Genomic DNA, 12,358 nt, shown 5'->3' on the forward strand with positions numbered 1-12,358 from the left:
TAATAGAAGGGACAGAAGGTACCCATGTAGATATAATGGACAGAGAGAACACCAGTAGATGGGTAGTTCTTAGAGCATAGCGTGGCATACCTCATGTCCCTGTCATTCAAGATCTTGGTTTTTGCTGTCACTCAACTCTGTTTTCCATCTTAAACATCATCTGCTTTTGCTCTGCTGTCCTTCCAGATGAGTGCATGAGCCACTTTTCAAGAGAATAAATCATTAAACCTCTAAGGATATGACCCATTTCACAGTGAGAAATCAGTTACCCGAATGAGATTATCTGTAGCTCATTTTTTGTAAGTTTGCTCAAGTGGAAGCAGTTGTGACACAGTGGACAGGAGGTAAATACACTGCTCACTAAAATTAGGGGATCAGGGAACGTGCAGATACTCCAGTACTTGCAGCCTTTTGTATAGTGCATTTTCACCAATGAAATAAAAGTTGGTTTTGCATTTCATTTGCATAATTGAACAACTTTCTTTGACTTGTTTTTTGCTTTTCTGATCTTGTTTAATAAGAAAAAATCAAATGCTTCTTTTTTTATTGCTTTACATTCATTTTGAAATATCCCCTAATTTTTGTGAGCAGTAAAGATTCAGTCTCAGATAATGTCTAAATTTGCCTGTCGTGTGGAGAGTAACTATAGAGGGGAGTAGTGAAGCAAGGCAGGTGACACAAGAGAGGTTTCCTTAGTTTAAATCTAAGTGACAAAGATAGCATCTGAAGACCCTAGATTCTTTTATTAGCACCTCCTTTTTGGTCCGTCAGCCAATCAAACAAATCTATAAATTCCTTCAAGTATCTCAATACATTCAAAATAAATACATAAATAAATAAAAGTTTTTTCAAAGTGTTACACTAACTTTCAACTCAGTGTGCAGGGCCTCTAGACCAGAGATTGCTCCCATGCGACTGCAGAGGTTATTGACTGTGTCGACAGTAACGGATTCCTTTCTTTTTTCTTTTCAGGGAAGCAGAGTCTTTCAAGGAACAAGGAAATGCATACTATGCCAAGAAAGATTACAATGAAGCGTATAACTATTATACAAAAGCCATAGGTGAGATGGACCTTGTGCTTACGCTGAAAAATAATTTGCCAAAAATTGTTATAAATAGCTTCTCGCTAAGAAGTAGGACATCTTCATGCTTCATGACCCCATAAGGGAATCACTTTTTCTAGCTGAAGTGTGTGGTAGTTCTTTTGGCAACTTAAAAGCAATTCCAGAAATTCTAGATAATGCATGACCTGCGGTGGCATAGTAGATGGAGTGTTGAACTGGAATCCTGAGGTTGCTGATTCAAAACCCCAAGCTTGTCTGGTCAAGGCACATATGAGCAACATCTACTACAGATTGATTCTTCCCGTTCCTCCCCCCCTTCTCTAGAATCAATAAATCTTAAAAATTAAAAAAAAGAAAGAAAGTCTAGATCAGTGGTTCTCAACCTTTTTAATGCCGTGACCCCGCAATACAGTTCCTCATGTTGCAGTGACCCCAAACCAAAAAATAATTTTGGTGGCTACTTCATAACTGTAATTTTGCTACAGTTATGATTCGGAATGTAAATACCTGATATGCATTATGTATTTTCCGATGGCTTTAGGCGGGGTCGCGACCCACAGGTTGAGAACTGCTGGTCTAGATGTTACGGCAAAATGGTGCCCACCTAAATGGTTTTCAGCCATTGCCAATTCATTGACTGTCTTAGAAGATGGTTTTGAAGGATATTGTCAGGTCCTAGTTACCGCCATGCTCAATTTGGTAACATGTTTTTAACCCTGTGCCAGCACATTTCCCACCTGACTTGCTTTGCAGGCTTCCCATCCCCAAGTAAACAAAGCAAATAAATACATTTTCGTATCTTATATAAAACACAATCCATTAAGAAGATAAATATGTTGATCCCTATTACAAAAGATACATTAAAGCTACATATAAGTGATTTTTTTTATAACTTGTTTTCATTTTAAATTGGTTGTGCCATTGCTGCTGTCCATTTGCACAGGTAGTCAAAAATTTGATGGTGGCTTTTTTTATTTTTATAATTTATTTAAAAGAATTTATTTATTTTTTATTATTTATTTATTTTTATTTTATTTTATTTTATTTTTATTTATTTATTTTTGATAGAGAGAAAGAAACAGAAAGGAGGAGGAGCAGGAAACATCATCAACTCCCATGTGTGCCTTAACCAGGAAGCCAGGGTTTGAACCAGCAACCTCAGCGTTCCAGGTCGATGCTTTATTCACTGCATGATGGTGGCTTTTTAAACAGAGTGTCACCAACCTGACTGATCCCATGGTTGCTAGCTTGAGCCCCCTGGTCAAGGCATGTATGAGAAGCAATCAGTGAACGACTAAAATGTTGCAACTACGAATTGATGTTTCTCATCTCTCTCCCTTCTTATCTCTAACTAAATAGATAAAATAAATAAAATAGAATGCACCATTTCTATTAGTTTGATACAGTTCTTAGGGACATGACCCGTGAATTTTTGAAGCAGTGACCCATTCTAAACCTTGTTTTATATCTTTCTTCCTTTCCTATAGATACATGTCCTAAAAATGCTAGCTATTATGGAAATCGAGCAGCCACCTTGATGATGCTTGGAAGGTTCCGGGAAGCGCTTGGAGATGCACAGCATTCAGTGAGGTTGGATGACAGTTTCGTTCGGGTATGTAATGGGATTCTTTGAGGGCACTGGGTTGCTACAGTTTACTTCCTCTAGCCCAGTGTTTCCCAGTCTCAACACTATTGACATTTTGGGCCAGATGATTGTTTGTTGGGGTAGGGGCTGTCCTGTACATTGTAGGATGTTTAGCAGCATACCTGGCCTTTTAAGTTATCAGTAGTACCCCCTTCCTATCCAGTTATGACAATCAAAAATGTTTCTAACATTGATAAATGTCCTATGAAAGGCAAAATCAACCCTGGTTGAGAACCACTTCTCTGACCATTTTCATCCCAGATTGGTTTTGTGGGTATTTGCTGCTGCTGTTGATTTCTGTCTGCTGGCCACTTATGCTTTTTGTCTTCCTTCTTTGTGTCTCTAATAGGGACATCTCAGAGAGGGCAAATGCCACCTCTCTTTAGGGAATGCCATGGCAGCATGTCGCAGTTTCCAGAGAGCCCTAGAATTGGATCACAAAAATGCTCAAGCACAACAGGAGGTATGGTTCTGACCCCGTCTGTATCAAAAGAAGCAGGGTGATATATTTGGGAAGAGTAGTGACTTGAGATCTAGTCTCACTTCTGCCATCAGTCATACCTGGGTGACTGGAGGCAGGTCTCAAAGTCACTCTGAGCCTCGGCTTCCTTCTCTGTCAAAGGAGTTTTGAATATGATTTACAACTTTTGAAATCTGAAAATAGGAGGGTTTGTGATATGGCTGGGGGAATGGGCAGATGCATCAAGGAACCGATTTGAGTGAAGCTAAAGAATTTAGTAAATTCAAGTCCTGATTAAATTGTTACCAACTGAAACATGTTTTAGTTTCATCTCCATATATGCTCAGTTTATAAATGGATATATTTTAGAGAGATTCTCCAGGCTTCTGCTAAGTCCCTGACAGTGCCGTGCCTTGCCTTTAGTTTATATATATCAAGACTGACCCTTGTGTTCCTGAGTTTAAGTTCAAACTGAGGGTGAGGTTTGGGCTTTAGCTCTTTTGTTAAGAGTCTTGCTGTATCTTCAGCTTGATTTGTGTAAAGTTTGAGGTTCTGATTTTCTTGAAGTAACATTCATCAGCCTCCTTAATTTTTGTGGTTGTTGAATCTACAACTTCATTAAAATTTTTCTTTATGGGGATGATAGAATGGGATGATCCTGGAGGGAAGGGGGGAGGGTGTTGTGGGGAAGGAGGCAAGGGGGATGCTGAGGGGGTCAGGGGCAGGGGGGATGCATTTGGGGGGACACTGGAATCTATGTAAACACAATAAATTAAAATCAATAAAAAAATTTTTTTCCTTATATTCTGCTGTAGTTCAAGAATGCTAATGCAGTCATAGAATACGAGAAAATAGCAGAAGCGGATTTTGAGAAGCGAGATTTTCGGAAGGTAAAGTAGAACTATCAGGTCTCCTCTACCCTTTCTTACAGGGTGCGTGTGTGAGTGTGTGTGTATGTGAGTGTGTGTGTGTGTGTGTGTGTGTGTGAGAGAGATAATTAACATTAGTATGATCCAGAAGATATAGACTAGTAAATTTAAGACCTTATAATTTTTAGAACAGTTTTAGGTTTACAGCAAATCTGTGAAGATACAGAGATTTCCCATATACTCTCTGTCCCCACACAGGCATAGCCTCTTCATTGTCAGCAGCCCTCCCCTAGAGGTGCATTTGTTACAACCAGATTTTTGAAAATTATGAGTAAAGCTTTCATAAAATCCATGTGCAGATTTTTTTTTAATTGAGAAGTGGGTAGGCAGACTCCCACGCGCACCGTGACCGGGATCCACCAGGCAAACCCCCTACCACGGGATGTTCTGTTCGTCTGGGGCATTGCTCTGCTGCTCAGTAACGAAGCTATTTTAGTGCCTGAGCCAAGGCCATGGAACCATCCTCAGCGCCTGGGTCCAACTTGCTTGAACCATTTGAGCCATAGCTGCGGGAGGGGAAGAAAGAAAAGGAAGAAAGGGAGGGGTGGAGAAGCAGATGGGCGCCTCTCCTGTGTCTTGACTGTAAATTGGACCTGGGACTTCCACACGCCAGGCTGACACTCTACCGCTGGGCCAACCGGCCAGAGCCATGTGCAGATTTTCATGTGGATGTTTTTCAACTCTTTGGGGTAAATACCAAGAAGTATGGTTGCTGGAGTATATGGTGAGAGTATATAGTTCTACAAGAAATTGCCCGAATGTCTTCTGGAGTGGCTAGGCTATTTTGCATTCCCACCAGCAGTGAAGAGAGTTCTGTTGCTCTGTATCATCACCAGCATTTAAAATTATCTTTTTTTTTAGCACAGAAAAAAAAAATTATTAAGATACTTTTTTTTTTCAGAGACAGAGAGAGAGAGAGAGAGAGAGGGATAGACAAGGACAGACAGACAGGAACGGAGAGATAAGAAGCCTTATTCATTAATTTTTCGTTGTGTGTTGTGACACCTTAGTTGTTCATTGATTGCTTTCTCATATGTGCCTTGACCGCGGGCCTTCAGCAGACCGAGTAAACCCTTGCTCGAGCCAGCAACCTTGGGTCCAAGCTGGTGAGCTTTGCTCAAACCAGATGAGCCCACGCTCAAGCTGGTAACCTTGGGGTCTTGAACCTGGGTCCTCTGCATCCCAGTCCGACGCTCTGTCCACTGCGCCACCGCCTGGTCAGGCCAGGCAGTCCATTTTATTTGAATAATGAGAGCTAGCTTTAACTCATGTTTTGTGAAAGCTAGATGGAGCTAAAAATCAAAACTAGGTAGAGGTCTCTTTTACATTTTGAATAGTGTAGGCAACCTGTTGTCACTCCCTTTTTGATGTTAGACCTTTCTACAGAAGCACACTACTGTATCTGTTTTTTTTTTTTTTTTTTTTAAATATCCAGTGGGTTTTTTGTTTTTTTTTTTTTAATTTTTTTTTTCTTACAGAGGCAGAGATAGATAGGGACAGACAGACAGGAACAGAGAGCGATGAGAAGCATCAATCATCAGTTTCTCGTTGCGCATTGCGACTTCTTAGTTGTTCATTGATTGCTTTCTCACATGTGCCTTGACCGTGGGCCTCCAGCAGACCGAGTAACCCCCTGCTGAAGCCAGCAACCTTGGGTCCAAGCTGGTGAGCTCTTTTGCTCAAGCCAGATGAGCCCGCGCTCAAGCTGGCGACCTCGGGGTCTCGAACCTGGATCCTTCCGCATCCCAGTTCGACGCTCCATCCACTGCGCCACCACCTGGTCAGGCTGTATCTGTTCTTTACGGAGCTCTGTGATAGTTCATGGAAATTGAAATCCAAAGGGGTTGACAAATCTGAAACATGGGAAAAGTGTAAAAGTTCTAGGTACCTTCTGGGTCATTTTCTTCTTTAGATGGTACTCAGAGTATCTTTTAGTAGAGCTTCAAAGGGGAGATAAGTGTCCCCCCGAAAGGTTAAAAACCGCCCTGGCCGGTGGCTCAGTGGTAGAGCATCGGCCTGGTGTGCAGAGGTCCCAGGTTCGATTCCCAGCCAGGGCACACAGGAAGAGTGCCCATCTGCTTCTCCACACACCCCCCCTCTCCTTCCTCTCTATCTCTCTCTTCCCCTCCCGCAGCCGAGGCTCCATTGGAGCAAAGATGTCCCGGGCACTGGGGATGGCTCTGTGGCCTCTGCCCCAGGCGCTAGAGTGGCTCTGGTCGCAGCAGCGACGCCCCAGAGGGGCAGAGCATCGCCGCCTGGTGGGCAGAGCGTCGCCCCCTGGTGGGTGTGCCAGGTGGATCCCGGTCAGGTGCATGCGGGAGTCTTTCTGTCTCTCCCCGTTTCTAGCTTCAGAAAAATACAAAAAAAAAAAAAAAAAAGGTTAAAAACCACTGATCAGGATTGATTTTTCAGGATCACTTAAAAGAAGTATCCTCCAAAGAATGGAGTTGTCACTTCATATGTTAGAATTTGTTGCTTTCTGCAGCAGGTACTCAGTAAATGTTTGATAAATGGTACAGTTAAGAATTATTCTTGCCTGACCCTTGCTGACACAGTGGATAGAGCATTGACCAAGAACACTGAGGTCCAATATTTGAAACTCCCAAGTTCTCCAGCTTGAGAACCTAGGATCACTGGCTTGGCTTGAGTCCCCCAGTTAAGGCACAAGAAGCAATCAGTGAATAATTAAAGTAAAGCAACTACAAGTTGATGCTCCTCACTCTCCTCCATCTTTCTCTCAAAATAATAAAAAGTTATTCTTTAAGCTCAGGCTGGGTAGTTCAGTTGGGTAGAGCATTGTCTCAGTACGCCAAGGTTACAGGTTCAGTTCTCCAACAGGGCACATACAAGAATCAACCGATGAAACCTGGCTGGTTGGCTCAGCAGTGGGGTGTCAACCTGGCATGTAGCAGACCTGGGTTTGATTCCCAATCAGGGCCCACAAGAGAAGCAACCATCTGCTTCTCTACCCCTTCCCCTTCTCTCTCTTCTCTTCTCTTCTCTTCTCTTCTCTTCTCTTCTCTTCTCTTCTCTTCTCTTCTCTTCTCTTCTCTTCTCTTCTCCTCCCACAGCCATGGCTCAAATGATTTGAGCAAGTTGGCCCCAAGTGCTGTAGATGGCTCCATGGCCTCACCTCAGGTGCTAAAATAGTTCAGTTGCCAAGCAACAGAGCAAGCGACCCCAGATTGGCAGAGCATTGCCCAGTAGGAGGCTTGCCAGATGGATCCCGGTTGAGGTGCATGTGGGAGTCTGACTGTCTGCCTTCTTGCTTCTCACTTAATTTAAGAAAAAGAACCAGTGAATGCATAAATAAGTGGAACAGATCAATGATTCTCTCACTCTCTCCATTCCTCTCTCTAAAATCAATAAAAAATAAAAATAAAAAAGAACTCTTAAGTCACACACTGTTAAGGTCTTTTATTTGGTAGTAAATATATCTGATTAGCTTATGGAGAGTCCCAGCATTAACTTTTAGCACCCCTCTTCTGTACATCAGTTTTAATAATCACAGTGTCTTTATAGTGTGTGTGTGTGTGTGTGTGTGTGTGTGTGTGTGTGTGTGTGTTTGGAAAGCAGTTCTGCCTCTTCTCATGTTCTGTGAGGTTTGCATAGGCAAATGCTTTGTCTCGGAAGGTGGTCTTTGGGCTTCTTTCCTTTCTTCCCCATTCTGGAACCAGAATCCCCAGTTTGTGACAGAATCCTCTGTTTGCGACCTCCCCCCCACTGTAGCTCATGGTGATGTCACAAATGAAGAATTATGATCCTGGGAGGGGAAACAGATGAAGTTGGAAGAAACAAAGATCTTCTTTGCTCGCAGCTGTCCCTAGTCACGGGGAGGTGGGGGTGGGAAGTGTAGCACTGCGCCTTTGACACTCCGCACGATGACAGAACCATCTCCATCCAGAACGTTGTGAAGCCGGCAGGGTGTGGCTGCTGAGATTTTGACTGCCTGCTCTCCACTTCACCCCGTTCTTTCTCCATTTAAGGAGGAAAATAGCACCATGACTCTGCCCTGCACAACACTTGAATTGTCTTGTTCTTAGAACTTCCAGGACAGAAACCTGTGCCATTGAAGGAGAGGCATTTCTACCACTGCCCAGTTAATACTGTAGAAAGTGCCCAGTGAGACAGCTCATGGTGTTTGCCCACTTCCCCAGACTTTTAAATTTAATTTTCAAATGAGTGCTTTTTGTGGTTCAGAAGCTAGAAAATATGATCATGTTCATTGATCTATGTTGCCCCAAAATTGCCCTCTTACCTGCCTCAATCTCACTGTGAGGATCTTGTTTCTATTTCCTTTCATCATTTTGTTCTACATACATAAGCAAATGCAAGAGAGTCTTAATTTGTTTTTGCATGACAGGTAATATGCTGCACATAATTCTGTACCTTTTTTTCATCTAATAGACCTAGGAAATCTTTCCATACTAGTGCATCATATTCCAGTATATGAAGGTCTACATTATATACTGTTCATGGAATTTGAGTTATTTCTGCTTCTCAGTTTTCCAACTTCATCTCTTCCTGATGCCTGTGGCCAGATTCTTGGAGGGAATGGGTGTCCCTTAACTCTGTATTTCTCCTTTGGGTCAGTTATTCTTGGAGGAGAATATAATTCAGCAGGGATCTCCCAGGAATAGCAGCTAAACCAAAAATGAAAGCTCAAAGAACATAGAAATATAGAGAGCCTTTATGAAGCTGAAAGTGTGAACTAAACCCGTGTGTGTGTAGAGAGATTTGGCTTTTGGTTTGTATAGCACTATGTTTAATATATTTAGTAATCTGATATGGTCTATTTAGGATCATTTAAAATGAACTTTTATTGGTATATGTCAGTGCTAATATAAAAGTGGAAGCGTGGCCACCAAAGTACTTTGAGATGAGAGGCTCATGGTACAGTAAGGAGAGACCTTTGAGCAATATCAGTAACATAGAGAGCAACAATTCCGCACCAGGTTATTTTTGGTACTTGTTGTCTTACTAGGCTAAGCGTGATGAATTATGCAAATAACAGTTTCTACACTACAAGAATGTGAGTTTTAATCATAGTCATTGTGGATATGATTCACTGTGGAGGCAGCTTAGCATGGTGATTAAGGTTATAGGCTCTGGAGTCTTAGTGTCTAAGATCAGATCCTGTTTCTATTGCTGACTAGCTTGAACAAGTGATTTAATCCTGGTGCTTTGGTATTGTCATCAGTAAAATAATAATAATAATACCTACCTTACAAAATTGTGGAAACATCAAATGAGTTACTGTATAAAGTACTGGTAAATGTTTGCTGTTATCATTATCGTCTGGATCAACTGCTCTCCTCATTTCAATGATCTAATCCAGGGGTCGGGAACCTATGGCTCACAAGCCAGATGTGGCTCTTTTGATGGCTGCATCTGGCTCACGGACAAATCTTTAATAAAAAAAATAATGTTAAAAATATAAAACATTCTCATGTGTTACAATCCGTTCATTTCCTACCGCTCATGTTCATGGTTGCGGGTGGCTGGAGCCAATCACAACTGTCCTCCGGGACAACACCAAATTTTTATTGGATAATGCCTAACGTACACGGGTCATTGTATGGCTTTCACAGAATTACATTTTAAAATATGTGGTGTTCATGGCTCTCTCAGCCAAAAAGATTCCTAACCTCTGATATAATCAAACGAATTAGTTATGTTCTTAAACTCTGATATTACTCTTTTCTGAATCAGTTACTTGTGACCAATATAAATGAAGACGTTTCTGGAGTCCAGGATGAAGAGCTTATTTGCTTTCTTCCTCCCCATAGGTGGTTTTCTGCATGGATCGTGCCCTAGAATTTGCCCCTGCTTGCCATCGTTTCAAAATCCTCAAAGCAGAATGTTTAGCAATGCTGGGTCGTTATCCAGAAGCACAGTCTGTGGCCAGGTATGAAGTCAGGCCAGTTCTGCACTGAAAAATCAGATTCCACTGGATGGGTGCTATCTGGTAGTCTCTGTAGCAGTAGCTACCATATGTCCTGTAGGTAGGCTGGCTGGACCTTTCTGAGACTTGGAGCCAAAGATTAGACTAAATTTGAAAACCCGTTGGGAATATAATAGTTACTTGGGCTATATGTGCAGGAACAGATGTGTGGACAGATCAATGAGTGATGTGGCTTGGTTTCAATCAAATATTACGTACAAATCCAGAGACAGACAGGATTTGGCCCTAAGGGCTTTAGTTTGTTTGCCAACCCTTGTTCTGATAACGACACTGAGACATAAGAAGTGTATTAAAGGTAAATATGGGTGGCTTGTTTGGGAAGAGTTCTTGAGAATCTACCTACCTTTGGATACATTCCATACTAAACACATGTCAAGTAAAGAAAAACTACAAATGATAGTCATGGGGAGAGCCAAACCACAGCTAATGTGCCCTCTTTCTGGCTGTTGCAGTGACATTTTACGGATGGATTCCACCAATGCAGATGCACTATATGTACGAGGTCTTTGCCTTTATTATGAAGATTGTATTGAGAAGGCAGTTCAATTTTTTGTACAGGCTCTCAGGATGGCTCCTGACCACGAGAAGGCCAGTGTTGCTTGCAGAGTAAGTTCTAGGCACCAGATCTGCGGGAAAGAATGCTTCTCTTCCAAGCCATTGAGAGAGTTGTAATAGAAGGTTTTAGAATCATAGGAATGTGATAGCCCCTCTTCCTGCCTTGCCAGGATGCTTGGTCCTTTTGTTAGAAGTGATTTCAGGAGAGTATTTGACATCTTGCTCTGCAGCATATGTCACCAGTTTGGCTCAGATACGTTCTTATGAAAATTCTCTTAAATTAAATATATATATATATATATATATATATATATATATATATATATATATATGGACTACTTTATTTTGACTGAAGGTAAATGTGATGAGATAGGTCAGATCCTTTTAATGACTAAGTGCTTTTTTCTATTGTTCTTTCCTCAGTAAAGAAAAGGTAGTAGTACTTGTCCTTGGGAATAGAGGTAAATCCTGGGAAACCTTGGCTGCCTTGGTATTCTTTGTAAAGCTCAGTTTCTCCTGTTCACTCTGTAGTTAGCAGTGAGGTATGGTGGTAGTTAGCAGTGTAGTTAGCAGGCGTGTAGTTAGCAGTGATAGCCGGGGGGGTGGTATGGGGGGCTGTGTGATGCTGAACTACTGGGTCAGGAAATTGAAAAGGAGACTCGGCTTCTCTGTGCAGCAGTGTGAGGCTTCCCGAGTGAGAACTGACCTCCCCTTGCTTTTTTTCTGTAGAATGCCAAAGCACTCAAAGCAAAGAAAGAAGATGGGAATAAAGCCTTTAAAGAAGGAAAGTACAAGCTAGCATATGAACTGTACACAGAAGCCCTGGGGATAGACCCCAACAATATAAAAACAAATGCTAAACTCTACTGTAATCGGGGCACGGTTCATTCCAAGGTAAGCACTTGGTCTTCGTCTGGGGCCTGTGGAGAGATCTAAGGGACATCGAAGAGGTCTTGGGAAATCTGCCCAATAAGGGTAAACCAGAGGACAGGAGAAACTCCCAGCTGTTCTTTCTGAAGGTCCTTTTCTTCCAGAGAACGACCAGAGCTTTGGGATAAGTTTTTAAGCAAGTATTATAGCTTCTTTTTGCCTAAGCAAGTGATAATTTCTTTTTTAGGAGTGATTTGGAGGAAGTGAGAGTGTTGGGAAGGCTTAGCTTTTTCTAAAGCATAACTGACAGTCACCGTGCTCAGCTGAAAGTAGCCCGAGAGCCGCTGTGGCTCTACACCATGGGAAACAAGTGGGCTCCTTGCAGAGTGCTGGTACTTCACAATCCCAGCCATTCGGGTTCCGCTAGTTGGTCTCTGGAAGAGGGGCAGGCAGGAACTGCCCTTACTATTTCACGTCTTGGTTGGGCACTAACCTGGTAGAGTAGGAGTGGTTTTATCTTGGCAGGTAGGTGTGCCGGTTTCCATTACTTAGAAAAGAAACCAGTTTCGAATTTGGTGTCCTTAACCCACTGAGGTACAGGCTTTCCCAGTGACCAAGAACAAGTGTGACAGGGAGCCAGCATGCCTGGTCCTCTTAGGATTTTAAAGCCATGCTCACAACTTCTGGGCTCCCTCAGTCACTATGATGTGAAGTATGACTGCTTTCTCTCTCCTGAAGCTTAGGAAACTAGATGATGCAATAGAAGACTGCACAAATGCAGTGAAGCTCGATGACACTTATGTCAAAGCCTACTTGAGAAGAGCTCAGTGGTGAGTGCCTCTGCGGGGTGAGGGCAAGAGGGCGTCGCTG

The 12,358-nt window shown here is 42.3% G+C and overlaps 1 protein-coding gene across 2 annotated transcripts in view; it reads left to right on the forward strand.

Moving 5' to 3' along the window:
• The window catches only part of DNAJC7 (DnaJ heat shock protein family (Hsp40) member C7), a 34,322-nt gene that overhangs the window by 13,942 nt on the left and 8,022 nt on the right, over positions 1-12,358 (forward strand). For both annotated transcript variants that reach the window (XM_066263628.1, XM_066263627.1), the window contains 8 exons: positions 973-1,061; positions 2,552-2,676; positions 3,059-3,172; positions 3,985-4,059; positions 9,888-10,006; positions 10,516-10,669; positions 11,348-11,512; positions 12,227-12,318. In XM_066263628.1, the coding sequence (XP_066119725.1) occupies positions 973-1,061; positions 2,552-2,676; positions 3,059-3,172; positions 3,985-4,059; positions 9,888-10,006; positions 10,516-10,669; positions 11,348-11,512; positions 12,227-12,318 (933 nt within the window). The remainder of the gene's footprint in view (positions 1-972; positions 1,062-2,551; positions 2,677-3,058; positions 3,173-3,984; positions 4,060-9,887; positions 10,007-10,515; positions 10,670-11,347; positions 11,513-12,226; positions 12,319-12,358) is intronic.

Source organism: Saccopteryx bilineata, chromosome 2 (genome assembly GCF_036850765.1).
Source record: "Saccopteryx bilineata isolate mSacBil1 chromosome 2, mSacBil1_pri_phased_curated, whole genome shotgun sequence".
NCBI classification, from domain to species: domain Eukaryota; kingdom Metazoa; phylum Chordata; class Mammalia; order Chiroptera; family Emballonuridae; genus Saccopteryx; species Saccopteryx bilineata.